Below are 12,356 nucleotides of genomic sequence, written 5' to 3'. Positions count from 1 at the left end.
TTCTGATTTTTATATGAAAGCGTGAATTTTATCATTGGCAATAAAGTCAGTTGTTTTCCTTGAAGTGATAGGCTCACTCTGTTAATTTTTAAGAAATGCCTGCCAAACACCCAAATCTGAATAACTACAGTTTTTGTCAGTCATTCTTTCAAGTAAAAATGGTGTTTTGTGAAGAACAAACAAGAAAAGAAACAGCTAGTTAAGCTCACAGCTCCAATAACCATACAAGTGCTTTTCCTTGAGACACTTCACCACATTTCAGAATGTAGGAGAAATGCGTTAGGGGTATTTCATATTTCCTCAGAATTTTAGACAGATGTGTACTCAGGGTTGAGATGTAATTAAATAATTTTTACTGCTTCATGAAAGACACTCTAAGTAAAGCTTTCTAACTAACAGAGTATACAGTGACCACTAACACTTTGCTATCACTGCTCTGCTTCATGCTAAGGCTCCAGCAAATTTACCCACCTTGGCCTGTGCACCATCAGTGTCAATGTCGACACAGAGAAAAGACAACAATCTTTTACTATTATGAAAACAGTTCTGACATCATACCCTGCAGCCCCCAAAAGGGCCTTAAGGGCCCTTAGTGGTCCAGAAGACTATACTCTGAAAATTGCTCATTTACAACAGTAGTTCTCAAATCAGGCTACTTTGTGCCCCAAGGGATCATTTGGCACTATCTGGAGACATTTTTGGTTGTCACAACCAGAGCGGAAGAAGAGGGGTGCTGTGCTCCTGGTAGAGGCCAGAGATGCCACTAAACATCCTATAATGCACAGAACGGGTTTGCATAACAAAAGAGTTACCTGGCCCCAAATGCCAATAGTGTGGAGGATCAGAAACCTTGGTTCAGAAAAAACAAAGAATTTTTTTATAAAAAAGAAAAAGAATCTAAAAACCCAGTACTCAGAACAAAAAAACTACTGCTAGCATTTTGGTAGTTCTTTCCTGAACTTTCTCTATGATCGGTTTTGTAATGTTTCGTTATCTTATATGTGGAAGTTCTTTAGGATAAATTTTCCAAAATTTTCCATGTGATTTCACATGCTTTAGAGGATTTAAAATCCAGTTGCATAAATTCTGAGTGGCTGCATCAAAACGCATGTAGGAATTCTAGTTTCCAATTCTCAGGTTGTTTCCTGTTTTCTGCCGAATCAATGTTATGGAGAACACCTGTATAAATGTTATGGACAACACCAGTATAAATGCTATTAGAAGCACAAGACTTTCTGCATACATGGAACTGTTTCCTTACAATTCATTCCTAAAGTGGACTAACTGAACCACATTTAGTTTTGAATTTTCAAGGCCTTCTATCCTGCTGCCAAATCATGCCCCAAAGTGCTAGAACAACTGGTACTATCACCAACAGACACGGAAGACTGCCAATGTCACCCATGAATGGGATCATTTTTAGGTCACTCTCATTTCTACTTCTTACCATGAGTTACTTCATCCATGTCTGGACTAGTGACAGAATCTTTACCCCCAAAATCAGAGCTGCACTCAGATCTCAGGTCTTCAATCTTATTGGGAATATCCTCGGAGGTTGCACTTATGCCTTTAAAATAAATAAATAAAGTAAAAAATAAATAGCAAGAAGAACAAAATAACCACACAAAAAGTATATGAAGTTTGGAGAAATGTAAATATTCTCAAATTTTTTGTGTCCCAGGTTTATACATGTGAGACATTGGGTATCATATCCTTTTTATTGTACTACTGCCTAAATATGTTTACCTTGATTTGTACAACATAATCACAAGTATCATGTGGTATCTAAATACAGTAGCAGAGGCCACCAAGAACAGATAGAATTAGAGAGAGAACACGCACAGACCGTTTGCCAATTACTTCAACAGACTCCATAGAGCCACGTATTAAGTTCTCAGAGATTTAAGGTCCCTCAGAAACAATTCTGTTTCCAGAAAATTCCTCAACTCATAAATAAAACACCTTTCTCTGTTAGCAATTTTATAAATGGGGAGGTGGGAACACACCTTGCAATCCTTATTCCTTAAAACAAGACAGACATACCCGACACAACACTGAGGCCTGGTGTGCTGGGGCGGGAACTGACCTCCCTGACATCCGTATCATCAGATGTGCTGCCCAGTCCAGAACAGCTCTCCAGTTCTTGTAGACGTTCCTCCTGCTTTAGATCCGGGGCCTCTAAATAGAAGACATGAGGTGCCACATTAGTGATTCTGTTAGTATGCCACAGTTTCAGCTTGTGACCCAGATGAGGAAAACTACCAGAGCATGAATGAAATCATTGTAAACAGATTTCTAAGTCTGGGCCAGTTAGCACAGCTGATCAGATCGAGTGTTAAAGAAGTTGAGGTTGTGATTTTCATCCCAATATGAGCCAGTCTATCGTGCAAAAGTGAAAACTCTGCCTGCAGATCACTAATCTCATAAAGTATGCTGTTGGTTAACAAGTAAACTCAACAAGAAAATACAGAATAGCTTAGCATTAAACCAACTATTTTCTAAAAAATAACTCCTATGGATGCTCAATAGATGGTAAGCTAATCCTACTGTCTCCTTATCTAAAGGTTAGCATGTCTGAATGCATTAATATTATAAAACACATATCAGAATCACTTAACTATTCTTGAGCCAAGCAGATAACAAAGAATGTAATTCAGACATACAGTTACTTAAATCTGCATTTTGGTAGTTGACATTTCATTGAAAACAAAGATTTATCTTCATAATCAGCAAAGCAGAAATGCAATACGTAAGAAAAGAGAAAGTACAAAACACTTTATATGCATTTATGATAATCCTGCACAAAATAATTCTCAGGACTCCAGAGTCTCAATTTCAGTACATTTCAAAAATATACTAGATACCTTTTAAAGAGTCAAGTTCTCCCCAGGATAAATCTAGGCATGCTTACCAGACACCCAACCGCTCAGGGTCCAAGTTGTACTGCTATTCCTATTTCGTGACGAGTTAGTGGGAGATACCAAACTCAATGTCCCACACAGAACTCCGGTGAGTTGCTAACAAATGCTTACAAGTAACTACACACAGAGTCAAAAAGCACCTGCCATCTTTGCCTATGTCCTGCAACACTGCATTTTTTCTTGATGGACAGAAAATGCCTTAACCTAACTGTCCATTTGAAATTCTTAGCAATGTGATTGCCTCACACTTAACAAAATGTACATGATACAGAAATTAAGATACCTTACATTTAAAACTTCTGTGCAAATCAGAAAGCAAACAATGACGGCATACTAACCTGAGTCACTTGGCAATACCTCTACACTCCAAGCTTCGCTTGTTGTCTCTGATATGGTAGAACCAGTGCAGGGGTCAAGAAGCACTGACCCTGAACCTGGCAGGCACAGTAAACTGCCTAACATGTTCTCTGCTGCTGCACCTGTATAACCAGTGGGGAGCAAAGGATTAACGAAGATCCTGATGGAAAGAGCAGTGATCATGGAGAAGGACCAAACGCTAAACCAACACATAATCTCTACTCTACCCACAAGAAGGAAGCCAAGGTAAGTGTGATTTCAATCAATAACACCACTAAAATCACAAATTTCCCACTTTGGTCACAAAGGCACATGCTCCTTTTCCTCAGTTTCCTCCTGTTCACCTTGGACTCTTCATAGAGAAAACACACATTAGATCATTTCAGCTAGCTTTCATCTTGGTTTTTTAGCAAATTTTTACATGTGTCCCTAAATATGTAAAATGTACAGTCCTAACAGGGATTAAAACCTCTCAAACAGAGACACTTAACCACAGAAAGGTATACTGGCCAGATACGTTTTCTTCTGGCACATTAGCCACATATTCAGAGCAATAAAATATATTTGCAGGAAAATACACATCTTCTGGAACGCTCACTCCACTGCAAATATAGCTCATTGCTCAAAGAGAGCTTATTGCCAGGAAAAATACTACTCTGGCACCAGAAGCAAAGTAATGCAGAACCAATTAACAAGTCTATTTACACCACTGAAAAATACCAATAGAAAGGACTGAACATTATAATACACCTGTGTTAAAAATACTCAAGTTCAGAATGCTCCACTACTTCTGATTACGCCTAATAAAAGAACAATGCTACTTCAGTGCCTGAAAAAACTTTTGGCAAACGGTTACTGGTAAAAGTTACATTTTTAAAGATACATCGTGAAATAATTACAAATAAAATAATGTCTGGAACTTGCCTAAACAGAACTGGGTTGGGTTGGGGAGAGGATAAAAGGGTAGGGAGTGAGAGAAGAGATGAAACAAAACCAGCCACCTGTGTCTGTGTAATAGTTGAAAACGAGTGATGTGCACAGAGTTCGTGATTCTCTCTTGTATCTGCCTGAAAGGTTCCATGATTTAAAGAGAAAACGAAGATGGTGCTTATGAGACTGTATGAAACCTTTCAGAGCTCACAAAATGGTATCCTAAAAAGGGTGAATTTTAAAGTATGGACGTTGTACCTCAATAAACTTGGTACTAAAAAAAAGAAAAAAGTAGTTACTCTTTGGAACCGAATTAATCCTTCCGGGAATTTTTTTTTTTTTTTTTTTTTTTAAGTAAGCTCTGACTTGAACTCATGACCTTGATATCACGAGTCACATGTTTTACTGAATGAGCCAGTCAGGTGCCACATTAAATTCAATTTTTGGAGAATCTCAATATTATATTATTCTGAAAGTTTTGGGGCTATAATCTGTTAAGAATTTCCATCTTCACGTAATGTGCTTAGTCTCAAAAGAATATCCTAAGAATATGTACTATGTCCTGAAAACAAGAAGCTAATTCAGAAGATTAGTTTCTTTTTTGGTGGGGGAGGGAGTTAAGTGCAGGTAGGGAAAACACTACCTACATTTAGGCAAAGAAAAAAAATACACAAGTGCCTGGTTACATACACTTTTCTCAGTTCCCCAGTTAGTGCGAACACACACACCATGTCTGTCAGAGGCTGAAGTTCCCACCCATGAAGGGCAGGTGGATATGAATAACTAAATACCAATCTTCCAGAGAAATTTAACAGCAGTTACCTGCAATTTCTTGTAAGCGATCTTCATCAATGTTAGGGTCGAAATCACTTCCTAAGACATCTGTACTCCACGTCTCACTCACTGTTTCTGATATATCTCTATCATCTGTCAGTCCCATCATGTCACGTATTTCAAACTTTCTTAGCTTATCATCAAGATTATCTTGTGTTGTAGCTATCAAAAACAAAATTAAGCACTTTAAAAATGGTAGCACAGCTATAATTTTTTAAATCAACTTTAAAGATACATATTTTATCATTAACACGGAGCATGCAGTACCAAAACACTGAATCAATGCCCTACAAATGTACTCTTTCACCTTCTGAACTTTCAGCAATATGTACTCCCACTGCTGGTAGATTAACTGGGGTGATTTCTGCAGTGTGACTTTGATTAAAAAAAAAAAAAAAATGGGAAACATTCCCCTCTTTGTCTTTGCAAAGGCCTTGTTACTTGCTTTGGCCAAAAGAGTAAGGAGGAAGTGTGCCAGTTTCAAGGCTAGGCCTTAAAAGTCCTTATAAACTTCTGCTCTCTTTTCACCCTTGCTTCTCCCATGAGAATAAGCTTAAGTTAATCTGCTGGAGGATGAGGGACCACACAAAACACAGTAAAGGTCATCCTAGAGCAGCTCCTCACGGGCCAACTGTCCCCCAACTAAGATTAGCAGAGCTCCCTACTGGTGACTATAGATACATGAGTTTGCCCAGTCCAAACCAGAACCTCCCAGCTGACCCACAGACCTGAGAGCACAAATAAATGTTTATTGTTGTAAAGTCACTAAGTTTTGAGGTGGTTTGGTATGCAGCATTACTCTGGCAATAATCAACTGATAAACCAATACTAAAAAAAAAAAACTTTCGTTTGACTTGAATACATCCACCTGATACTAGTTTTCTCTCTTCCCTTGACTAATGACAAGCAGTCTATAATTTGCCTCAATTTACTTCTTAACTTAGTGTTCACAAAATGTAGACTACCAACCACTTACAAGATCAATCACCTAGAGGGCTTGTTAAAAAAGTGATATTCTTGGGGGCGCCTGGGGCTCAGTCGATTAAGCGTCGACTCTTGCTTTCGGCTCAGGTCATGATCTCCTAGTTTGTGGGTTTGAGCCCCACATTGGGTTCTACGCTGGCAGTGCGAAGCCTGCTTGGGATTCTCTCTCTCTCTCTCTCTCTCTCTCTCTCTCTCTCTCTCTCTCTCTGCCCCTCTCCTGTTCATGCTCTCTCTCAAAATACATAAACTAAAAAAAAAAAAAAAAAGGTGATATTCTTTCAACTTCTGTCTTAAGCTACTATTTTAGGTTTCTCTCTTATTTGCAGAAAATTTAAACCTAATTGATACAAGGACAAACTAATTCAGTAAAATTTAACATTACATTTATTCAAGCCACACATATCCCAACTAGCAATGCTCTTTTCCTTTCTAAAAATGGACTGCACCAGGATTTCTGGAAATGAGATATGGGAAATGGCCTTTTTTATTTTTTTTATTTCCCAGGTAATTTTTATGCTCACTCAGATCTCAGAATCATTGCCTCAGACCCAGTTGATCTGCATCTGCCCTCAACACTCCTTTGAAGGCCATCAGTGATCTTTTTTTTAAGTTTATTTATTTCTTATTAGAGAGAGAGAGAGAGAAAGAGAGAATGAACAGGGCAGGGACAGAGACAAAGGGGGAGAGAGAGAATCCCAAACAGGCTCCACAATGCCAGTGCAGAGCCCCAGGTGGGGCTCGATCCCACGAACTGTGAGATCATGACCTGAGCCTAAATCAAGAATCAGATGCATGGGGCGCCTGGGTGGCTCAGTCGGTTAAGTGTCCGACTTTCAGCTCAGGTCACGATCTCGCGGTCTGTGAGTTCGAGCCCCGTGTCCGGCTCTGGGCTGATGGCTCAGAGCCTGGAGCCTGCTTCCGATTCTGTGTCTCCCTCTCTCTCTGCCCCTCCCCCGTCCATGCTCTGTCTCTCTGTCTCAAAAATAAATAAACGTTAAAAAAAGAATCGGATGCTTAACTGACTGAGCCACCCAGGCTCCCCATGATCTTTAAATGGACAAATCCAAACAACTTTTTCAAACTAATCTTCCTAGAGCACAAAAGGGATCCATCTACTTCTCAGTCCTTACCCCGCCTTATTCCCCTACTTGCTAGTTCCTGAGTAAGTACTATGGTTTCCCACCTCTATGACTTGCTTATACTACTCTATTCCTTCACCTAGAATGCCCTGTCTTTAGTTTCTGCCAACACAATGCCAGCCAGACTTTAAGGCTAGCATTTTTTCCCCACTAAGCTTTTCCCTACACTTTAAGCCACATGTATCTCTAACTCAGAACTGCTAAAGCACTTTCATGATACTGTTAATTATTTGTGTACCATCCTCTCCCTATCGTAAGTTCCTTAAGCCCTAAGTATTTATCTTCGTATCCTTTAAAATGTCAGTACTACAGAACTAAAATGCCAAATATTATAGAATTCAAGCAATTCATTTTAATTATTCTATGTAATTTAAGCCTAAAAAATTCACTTACCAACCAAATATTTTTAGGAACTCAAAGAACCATGTATAAATGCAGGTTTAACGGTCATTATATAATCAGCTTAAATTTATTCTTTTACTGAACACAGCTAGCCTACATGGAAACACAGTTTATCTCGCAACCAGGTAAATTCTCTGCTACTTGAGCAACTGTGTTCAACTTAACTTTACCTTGCTCATGCTCCAATAGCTGTAGAGCTTCGACTCCATTGCTCCCAGAAGGTCCTGCTCCAAGTTCTGATACAGACTCTCCTTCCAGGTCTAGAGAAGATACCGAATTGGAGCGATTTGAAGGACCTAGAGAAATGTTTCAACTGTGAGTGAGCTTTTTAATACTCGTGAGCCACCATGCAACTTTTCATGCCTTGATAACAGACAACAGATTAAGATGCTTTCATTTGTTTGTTTTGATTAAGGTGTTTTTTTTTTTTAATTTTTTTTTTTTTCAACGTTTATTTATTTTTGGGACAGAGAGAGACAGAGCATGAACGGGGGAGGGGCAGAGAGAGAGGGAGACACAGAATCGGAAACAGGCTCCAGGCTCTGAGCCATCAGCCCAGAGCCTGACGCGGGGCTCGAACTCCCGGACCGCGAGATCGTGACCTGGCTGAAGTCGGACGCTCAACCGACTGCGCCACCCAGGCGCCCCTAAGGTGTTTTTAATACTGCATTTGTACCTTAAAAATATAAATGCCCTTTAAGCCAGCAATTGTGCTTCTAAGAATTTATCCTAAGAAAGCAATTCAAAAATTCATGTAAGGTTGCTTGTTGAAGGGCTTCTTATAATTCTTGAAAAGTGGAAGCAACCTATATGTTTAACCACAGAAGAATGTTTAAGTAAATTATGCCAATTTGAAGTTAAAGAAAAAAAAATTAAAAACCTAGGCTATTTAAGAATGTTAAATTACAAAGAGAAATATCACTGCTATACTGTTAGACAAAAAATGGTTACAAAAAAACATAAACCTAATTTGGCTATAAATAAACCAAAATGCTGTTACTAACAGAATGCTAAAATTACAGATGATTCCATTTATGTTCTGCATTTTCTAGAATGACTATATACTACCTATTCTGAAAAGTTAGAGAAAAAGAAGTTATTATTTTATGTTTGAAATGATAGTAAACTTGGGCTTTTTTCATTAAAAAAGTTTGTCCTTGTCCATGAAATGATGAATTCTCAATCTTAGCTTTCAACTTTCTATTTTATTCCTACTTCCATTCTATCTTCCTGCTTTATCAAGGTATGAGTGTGTGAATAAAGAAATACAGAACATTAAAAGTATACACGACATCCTGAAATACTAGTGAGTCCATTTATTTCCCACTTAGACATGCATTATCCTCTAAAGGAGCTCTATAAGCATTGGTATATATCAATACTACAGAAACTTGGTATTATTCAAGCCTCAATAAAGACATATCTTCTCCATTGTATACGATCAAAGGTCTCTTGCAATCTTTTTCTTTTTTAAATTATTTTCTTAAAATCTTAATTTATTCTAGAAACAATCTTTATAGCCAACTGTTCAAGATCATTAGAGGAAAACTTCATTACTCTCCCCAGGGAGAGGAACAGATGGTATAATTATAATTTATAAGGCTCCTTTAAAGATCGCAAAAAAGTATTACTTGAATCACACAACTCTTTGAATGAAGTAACCCTTCACCTTCAGATATTCCTTCCAGATTATCACTGCAGAGGGAAAAGCGCAAGGTTTTATCAGGTTTACCGTGGAGTTTGTTTTCATCGACAGGGACATCTCCTTGTCCTCCATCCGAAAGTTGCATGTTTAGGACCTGAAAAATAAAATGCCTTTGGTTTATCACAACTGAAAGACAGATTACTGATATGAAAACAGACTGCAACAAATGCATATTACGAGATTCTGATCAAGCTTTTAAGTACCCCTAGAATAAAAGTGTATCAGTTAAAAAAAAACCTGAACCTATGCCTTTCCATCACCCAGTGTCAGAGATTGAACAATCAGGTATCAGTGACTGGTGGGTAGCATCATAAAAATCAAAAGGCTTCGGAATCAGCAGTGGGGTCTGTCTGGTTCTGCCATATACCAACTATGTAATCTTGGGTAAATTTATTTACCCTAAACCTCAGTTTCTTGATTTCTAAAACAACAATAGTAACTGTATGCATGCCATGGAGTTGTTGGGGGTTAAATAAAAAAATGCACAGAAATCATTTTGCACGGTAAAATGACATTAAATTTGCAGTACATTTTTTCAAAAGTTAATAAACTAATTCAACAGAAAGAAAACAAAGGAACAGACTATCCTGTAGGCATCAGAATTCAATCAGTCTAGTTTGAACCTTGCCTTGATCACCATATACACAGCCACAAAAGTCCATACCAGAAGCTACAGTGTTTTCAGAGCCATCTCTAGCTTAGAGCTGATGGCCTTTTAAAAATGTTTTCTATTTGTTAGATGACTCCCAAATAACATAATTACTTTTCAATCCCCACAAGCCTCGTAACTCAGCTTTATATGTGTATCTTCAACTGAATGAAGAATTGAGGGCTTTGCTGGAAGTCAGCATGTTTTAAGCACACCCGGAACTCAAAATCACAGCCACCGTGCTCCTAGGCTACTGGTAAAACATGAAGGAAGAATGGTATCCTCCCTTGAAAAGGAAAAACAAACAACCGCTCTAGGTGCTTTTGGCCCTGCATTTAAATGAGTAAATTAAAGGGTTTTTAACGACTCTATACATTTACTCAGGTGATGCTTTCAAAGTCATTTAAAAATGGAATTTTTTTCCTACTTGCTGGAAATTAAACGTGGACATAAAACTTTTACATTTTGTATTTTTAAGATAACTTGGATCTTTAAACTCCTAGTGAGCAATGTGTAAAGAATCTTCAGGAAAAATCTATCCAAAGGTCTAGAGAGCGATTTGATTAACGGCAAACAAAAGGCTCCTCCTACCACAGTGCAGAGACTGCCCTGCAAGGGGATACAGGCTGCTGTCCGCGAGGCTGCCAGAACTGTGAGCTGGGGGAAGGCTAACGGGGAGGCAGAGTGCCACAGAGTTCCCTGGCTGAAATTCAGTGGTTGTTTTTCCTCATTCAGCATTCCCCTGGTTCTGGTAAGGCTTTTATTACATTCTGGAGTTCCTAAAAAGTTGATTCTGACAGTTTTTGCCAGCTCATTTGTGTGTGTGTGTGTGTGTGTGTGTGTGTGTGTGTGTGTGGACAGAGTTCTGGAGTTTGACAGAATTCTTTCGTATGGGTCATGCCACAGTTCCAAACACCGCCTTACCAACCACCATCATCACTTCATCAACCACTATAACTAGTCCCTTTGTCCCAGGCCAGGAATTTTTCTTGACTAATAAGCAGTCACTGTTGAATATAAAATGATGCTTCTTTTATATTTCTTCTTTCCTTTTGCCTCTGTCCCAAGCTCTTCTGTTTACAAATATCTTAAAAGTGATGCCCACACCCCAACTCCATTTCTTCAAAATATTTTACTTTCTTAGTTTTCTTTTCGGTTATCTCTTCCATTTCTTCCTAACCAACCAAAGAACAGAAAATATTTCTAAAGAATGTCCAGCTCTTTAAAGCAGCAATACCACTAGTTTATCATTAAAAAGAAAAGAAAAAAAATTTCCTACAGGTCAATGTCCATACCACAATTTCCCAGCTTCCTATCTCTTCTATACTATTAGGAAAATTCCTCCTGGTGTGGACCTAATCACCAATGACAGTGCTATTGATATGTTAATGTGAAAGGCCCCTGAACCGTTCATAGGGAATTTGGCATTTAATGCATTCATTAAACACATACTGACTTATACAAGAGACCATTAATTAGAAAAAAGAAGTAAGTTTCTTAACACTGATGGCTATAAGTTAAATGTAACAATACGTTCATACCTCATTTTCCGACATCATCCCTGGAGTGAGCTGGGGACCTGTCCCTAAGGAAATGACCAACACCTCTTCAGGCTGCACTTCCTGGATGGTTTCTTGAGATGACCCTTCATGGTCCATATGTAAGTCCATTAGCACATTGGTGCGGCTTCTACTCCGAGTTGCTAATAAAAAGATTTTCAAATACAATAATTTAGAGAACAAGACAAAACAAAGAAAATGGTACACTAAACACAAAAATATATTTTCTATTAATGTAGGACATTTGCATATGCACAAAAAAAGGGCGGTGAGAATATGAATTAAAACAAAACCCTCCACCTTCCCAGTTCTCTGCTGATAACTAACACAGATCCTCCTTCAAAACTGATACAAACAGGGGCGCCTGGGTGGCTCAGTCGGTTAAGTGCCCGACTTCAGCTCAGGTCATGATCTCACCGTCTGTGAGTTCGAGCCCCGCGTCAGGCTCTGTGCTGACAGTTCAGAGCCTGGAGCCTGCTTTGGATTCTGTGTCTCCCTCTCTCTCTGACCCTCCCCTGTTCATGCTCTGTCTCTCTCTGTCTCAAAAAATAAATAAACATTAAAAAAAATTTTTAAAAAAAGATTAGTTTTTTAATTTTTTTTTTTTTTCAACGTTTATTTATTTTTGGGACAGAGAGAGACAGAGCATGAACGGGGGAGGGGCAGAGAGAGAGGGAGACACAGAATCGGAAACAGGCTCCAGGCTCTGAGCCATCAGCCCAGAGCCTGACGCGGGGCTCAAACTCACGGACTGCAAGATCGTGACCTGGCTGAAGTCGGACGCTTACCCGACTGCGCCACCCAGGTGCCCCTAAAAAAAAAAGATTTAAAACAAAACTGATAGAAACATTGATCTGTGTGCACCTGCCAGGAAGT

The 12,356-nt window shown here is 38.8% G+C and overlaps 1 protein-coding gene across 6 annotated transcripts in view; it reads right to left on the bottom strand.

The window, feature by feature from the left end:
* Positions 1-12,356, bottom strand: part of GAPVD1 (GTPase activating protein and VPS9 domains 1) — a 76,953-nt gene that overhangs the window by 24,058 nt on the left and 40,539 nt on the right. For 3 of the 6 annotated variants that reach the window (XM_047069520.1, XM_047069497.1, XM_047069511.1), the window contains exons 7-13: positions 11,463-11,623; positions 9,237-9,366; positions 7,738-7,863; positions 5,031-5,204; positions 3,260-3,400; positions 2,044-2,178; positions 1,448-1,567 (exon numbers count right to left, since the gene is read on the bottom strand). In XM_047069520.1, coding sequence (XP_046925476.1) covers positions 1,448-1,567; positions 2,044-2,178; positions 3,260-3,400; positions 5,031-5,204; positions 7,738-7,863; positions 9,237-9,366; positions 11,463-11,623 — 987 coding nt within the window. Of the gene's footprint in view, positions 1-1,447; positions 1,568-2,043; positions 2,179-3,259; positions 3,401-5,030; positions 5,205-7,737; positions 7,864-9,236; positions 9,367-11,462; positions 11,624-12,356 lie in introns of those variants that run through there. The other 3 variants (XM_047069504.1, XM_047069515.1, XM_047069530.1) reach the window with 2 other exon arrangements.

Source organism: Lynx rufus, unplaced genomic scaffold, assembly GCF_022079265.1.
Source record: "Lynx rufus isolate CCGP_SWC_20201006 ecotype Redwood Valley unplaced genomic scaffold, mLynRuf1.p SCAF_10, whole genome shotgun sequence".
In the NCBI taxonomy this organism is placed as follows: Eukaryota; Metazoa; Chordata; class Mammalia; order Carnivora; family Felidae; genus Lynx; species Lynx rufus.
Note: the sequence above shows the minus strand (reverse complement) of the source record. Positions and strands in the feature narration are given on the sequence as shown.